Source organism: Tauraco erythrolophus, chromosome 11, assembly GCF_009769465.1.
Source record: "Tauraco erythrolophus isolate bTauEry1 chromosome 11, bTauEry1.pri, whole genome shotgun sequence".
Classification (NCBI taxonomy): domain Eukaryota; kingdom Metazoa; phylum Chordata; class Aves; order Musophagiformes; family Musophagidae; genus Tauraco; species Tauraco erythrolophus.
Genome location: NC_141475.1, coordinates 1,900,573 through 1,905,112, shown reverse-complemented (window position 1 = coordinate 1,905,112; position 4,540 = coordinate 1,900,573). Strand labels below are relative to the sequence as shown.

At 54.5% G+C, this 4,540-nt stretch overlaps 1 protein-coding gene across 1 annotated transcript; it reads right to left on the bottom strand.

The window, feature by feature from the left end:
- Positions 1 to 341: 341 nt before the first annotated feature.
- LOC147528047 (gamma-crystallin S-like) lies at positions 342 to 2,710 on the bottom strand. Its single transcript, XM_086618599.1, is given in 3 exon segments — positions 342 to 388; positions 391 to 613; positions 2,426 to 2,710. Coding segments are annotated over 3 exon segments (555 nt in total).
- Positions 2,711 to 4,540: the final 1,830 nt, after the last annotated feature.

Here is a 4,540-nt window from a genome sequence, read left to right as displayed (position 1 = left end):
AATAGAGGGAGGTAGGTTCAGGTTGGATATTAGGAAAAAATTTTTTACTATGAGAGTGGTAGAACACTGGAACAGGTTGCCCAGAGAGGTGGTGGATGCTCCATCCCTGGAGACGTTCAAGGCCAGGTTGGACGAGGCCCTGAGCAACCTGATCTAGTTGGAGATATCCCTGTTCCTTGCAGGGGGGTTGGACTAGATGACCTTTGAAGGTCCCTTCCAGCCCTAACCATTCTATGATTCTATGATTCTAACTGGGACGCCGGGAATAAGCAGGAGAGGCTGAGCTGAGCGACTCAGTTGCTTTTATTGACGGCCTCTGGCATCCCGGTCAGCGGGCCGGCTCACTCGGCGATGCTGCGGAAGGACTGGACGGCGGGACTGGCCGCTCCCACTCCACGGGTTTGCGGTACTCGCCCTTGGGCAGCAGGTACTGCCTGCCCCGGTAGTTGGGATGCTCGTAGAAAACCCAGACTCCCTCCAGCACTCTGCAGGCGTGGACCTCGCGCATGTGCCACTCCTCCATGACGGAAGGGCAGTCTTCGGTGGCTTCGAACATCTGCCCACCAAAATCTCCCTTCTCAAAGACCTGGATGTGGCCCCGGCCTCCACTTGGCTAAAAAAAAAAAAAAGGAGAGAGAAAAATGGCAGAGGGAGGCACCGACACGTCCCCAGCTCCGACGGGATGGGAGCAGCGCTGAGGCACGGTCAGACGCGGATAAGGCACAAACCACCCCCCTGGGCACACCAGGACAGGGCTGAAGAGCTCATGTCAGCCCCAAAAAGCACAGTGGGGAGGCAGTCGGGATAAATCTCGCCGGAGCAAGACTGCACCGAGCCGGAGCAGAGCCACTTCCAGCTCAAAGCCCCACCACGGCCCCGGTTTCGCAGGGAGGAACGGTGCAGGGAGGGATGAGGCCAAGTCAGTGCATGCCAGGCTCTATCCCAGGCAGCCTGTCCATCCCGCTGCCAGCTTGAACCCTCCAGCTGCTCTGTGTGAGCGGCAGCAGGAGAGACGGACCCCCCTCCGCTTCCCACCCCTCCGGCGACGAAGAGTTTAATGAGCTGGTGACCCCAGCTGTGATGTATTACAAGAGCGCGGGTATTTTCCGCCGCGATTGGAAGCGCTGCGTTGCCCGCGGGCACCGCGGCAGGTTTAATCTACACCAGCTTCCCCCACCTCCCCCATCCACTCTCGTTCCTCTGCAGGGTCTCCGGGACACTCCAACCTAACTCCTGCGAGGGGCAGGTCCCCGGGAGCCTCTCCAAGCTAAGGATGGGAAGCCAGGCACCAGGTGGCCACAAAGGATAAAGCCTCCGCGTTTCATCCTGCTGGAGGAAGACGCGGCGCCGTTACACCTCCCACGTGTTTTGGCTCCATCCCTTAGGCCAGAGCAGTGCTCCGAACTGGCTGGAAACTCTCCCGGCCCTGTGCAAAGGGATTTACACCTAACTCAGACCCAGAACAGGCTCAAAGTGGTGTCAGACCTCCAGACACAAAGCCATAGGAAACCACGGCTGCGCCACTCCAAGTCAGCGACGCACGGACCCCCGCCGCTGGAGAAGACACAGTGTCTCAATCCCAATCCACACTCCCATCCCTGCCAGTTCTAAAGGGTGCTCCTCCCCACGGGCTTCCCAAAACATCATTCCCTCTGTTCTCCTCTCCTCTCCAGCACTTCCACAGGGTGTAAATGCTGCAGTCAACCTACATTTGTCCCATCTCCTGCTGGTGGAAGGAACAGGTGCTGCCGGAGGCTGCAGAAACATCTCCCCATCATCAGTTTGGAGGGGATGAGCACAGTTCCTGTGCTGCAGCGGGGAGATGTGCATGTCTCCTAATACAGGAGACATGGGGCTGCCCCAAGGAGGTCTCACTCCAGCTCTGCTCCTGGGGCTCTTCTCCCCATGCCGGTGATAGGAGATTTGGTTTCCCTGTATCAGAAGGGAGCCCTGGCTTGCTAGAGAGGCAAACAAACTACCCCTCGTTCCGAGCGCTCCTGCAAAATCTACATCCCACTGTTACAAGCCTTGAGGCCACTGTCAGATTTGGATCAGTTGGCAGCACACCACGGGGGAAAAGGTGAGAGGCAAACCTTGGAGCAACCTGCCCGGACACCAAAGTCCCTGGAGGAACCAGGAGATAAAACCATGCTGTTGTTCCTAAGGAAAAATCACCTAAAAAGCACTCCAAAGGATCTGCTTTTTCCCCATTGCAATCAAGAGTGGAAGAGATTTACCTTCTCCGCTCACCGAACACCTTGTCGTTCCTGGAGCAGGACGCCAGGAACAAACCCCCCACAGCCATCCTCTCCCAGGGAGCTCCCACAGGTCCCCAGGAAGATGGTGGCCACCCATAAGCAAGCTGAAACCCTTCAGTACTAGGTGTGCAAATTAAGAAGGTCCCTTGGGAAGAGGTCACACTTACTATCTGGACGGCTTTGCAAGAGCCGAGGCGGTCGTTGAGGCCCATCCAGTGGTGGTAGTCAGGGTACTCCCCGTGAGTCAGAACGTACATGTTCCCGGAAAAGTTGGGTCTCTCGTAGGCCACCCAGGTGCCCCCATCCACCCGGATGGAGTTGCAGCGGCTCAGGTAGGTGTGAAAATCAGGGCAGTCGCTGTCGCACTCGTAGTAACGGCCTAGGAAATTCTTGTCTTCATAGAAGGTGACCTGAAAGACAAGCAGAGGAAGGAAAGCAGGGAGGTTCTTCATCCCCCAGCACGTGCACACGCCTGCGTCTGTATTCTAGCTGCCCCATGGAATGAACTACCTGGAAACAGAGCCCTCAAGATGTCAAAAAGTCATCAAGTCCAACCATTGAGCAGGATCAACTGCATCCCAACTACTCCTGGCAACCAATTCACCAGCCTGGCCCCGACAGCTCCAGCCACCACCATCTCCTTGCCCCTCCCAGCAGCCAGTTCTGTCCCAATCCAACCCAAGCTCCCTTAGTGACCCCTGAGGTCCTCTTTGAAACAAAACACTAGTACAACGTTTCCCTCTCACCTTCTCTAGATTGGTAGTTGCTAAATTATGGCCAAGGGAGCTGTAAGTAGCCAATGGACTACTAAGCAGCATTTCATTTCTATCAGCTTATCGAGCGTCAGCACTTAGACCTTTACCAGTAAGAGGGTGGTGAGGTCTCTTACCTCCTGGGACACATCTTCCAGGCCTGCAAGAGTTCTCCTTGTTCCCACTCTAACGGTCCACAGTTTTGCTTTCTCAAAAGTCAACGCCAAAAGTTGGACATCACAAAAGCTTCACCAGTGCCAAGAAAAACTGAAGGAGCACTCCACGTCCATGGTGGATAGCACAGCTCTTCGGACACCCAAGGATCACGTTTGCAGTTGGCTGCTTCTGGTTGGTTGCTTCAAGTTTGCGACACCCGCTGACAAATTTCTGATCCACCGCCCCACTTCTTTCCCAAGAGCTGCTCCCAGGCAGCCGCCTGCAAAGCCCTTTGCTTAGGGACACTTTTTCCCTACTTTATCACCACCTGCTTCAAAACGACCTCGAGAGGCAGTAAGCAAATCCCATTCCTCCTGCCGAGGTATCACCAACCCAGCCGAGCCTGGAGAGGCGACACGTGCTTTCTTCAGAATGCCCTTCATGGGAATATTGCCAAGCCCTAGACCCAGACCAGTCCTTTGGACAGCTCCATCTTTAGATCCTTCCAGACAACCATTATTCATCAAGAGCTGCTCTTTGCAATACGGGTTCCTGAACCATCATCTCTATTTTGGATATATCCCTTGCTTGCTTACGGTACTGTGACGTCAGACCATGCCAAAAATGACATTAGTTTGACGTGAATACTGTTCGTTGGTCACAGTTTCAACCCAGGAGATCGACTCAAATCTAAGACAACCCGCTTACTACTTTTTTTCCATTCCCTTTGTGTTAAAAAAATAGTTAGCCACGTTTTTCCTAGAACTGGTTGGTCAGCGTGTCCCACCAGCCTGACAAGGTATCTAGTGAGTTGGATCAATCATGCCAGAGGAGTCATGTCATCAGTCTTGTGGCCTGCTAGTAAACTTTATTAGGATAACGTTATTTTCCTCTCACTTTACAGATCCTGCTTCTGGATCTTGTCTCTAGAGGTGTCGTCGAAAAACCTGCCAGCACGAGCCCAGAGACAACACCGAAAGCCCTGCTCACCGAGGTCTGGCAGTCACTCCCCACCAGTAATCCTCTTCTTGCAGCCAGTGGTCAAGGAAGCCACGGCATCCCAGTAACACCCTCCGCAGGGATTGCACCTCTTCGCGACTCAACCATTACCCTTCACTGGGACAGCTGATGAGTTCTTGCCCTCTTCAACCTCACCCCAGAGCTCTGCAGCCCCTTCTCATCTGCAGTCCCATGCAGTGAGCGCCAAGCTCGGTTGATGATGAACCCTACACAACATCTGTAAGTGCACAGGTCGGGTCGGGTCTCCGTGCAGGCAGCAGCTCACCTGGGCAGAGGGATGTTAGATTGCCCACACAAGTTGTTGATGTCCCATCCCTGGAAGTGTTCAAGGCCAGCTGGATGTGGGTTTTGAGC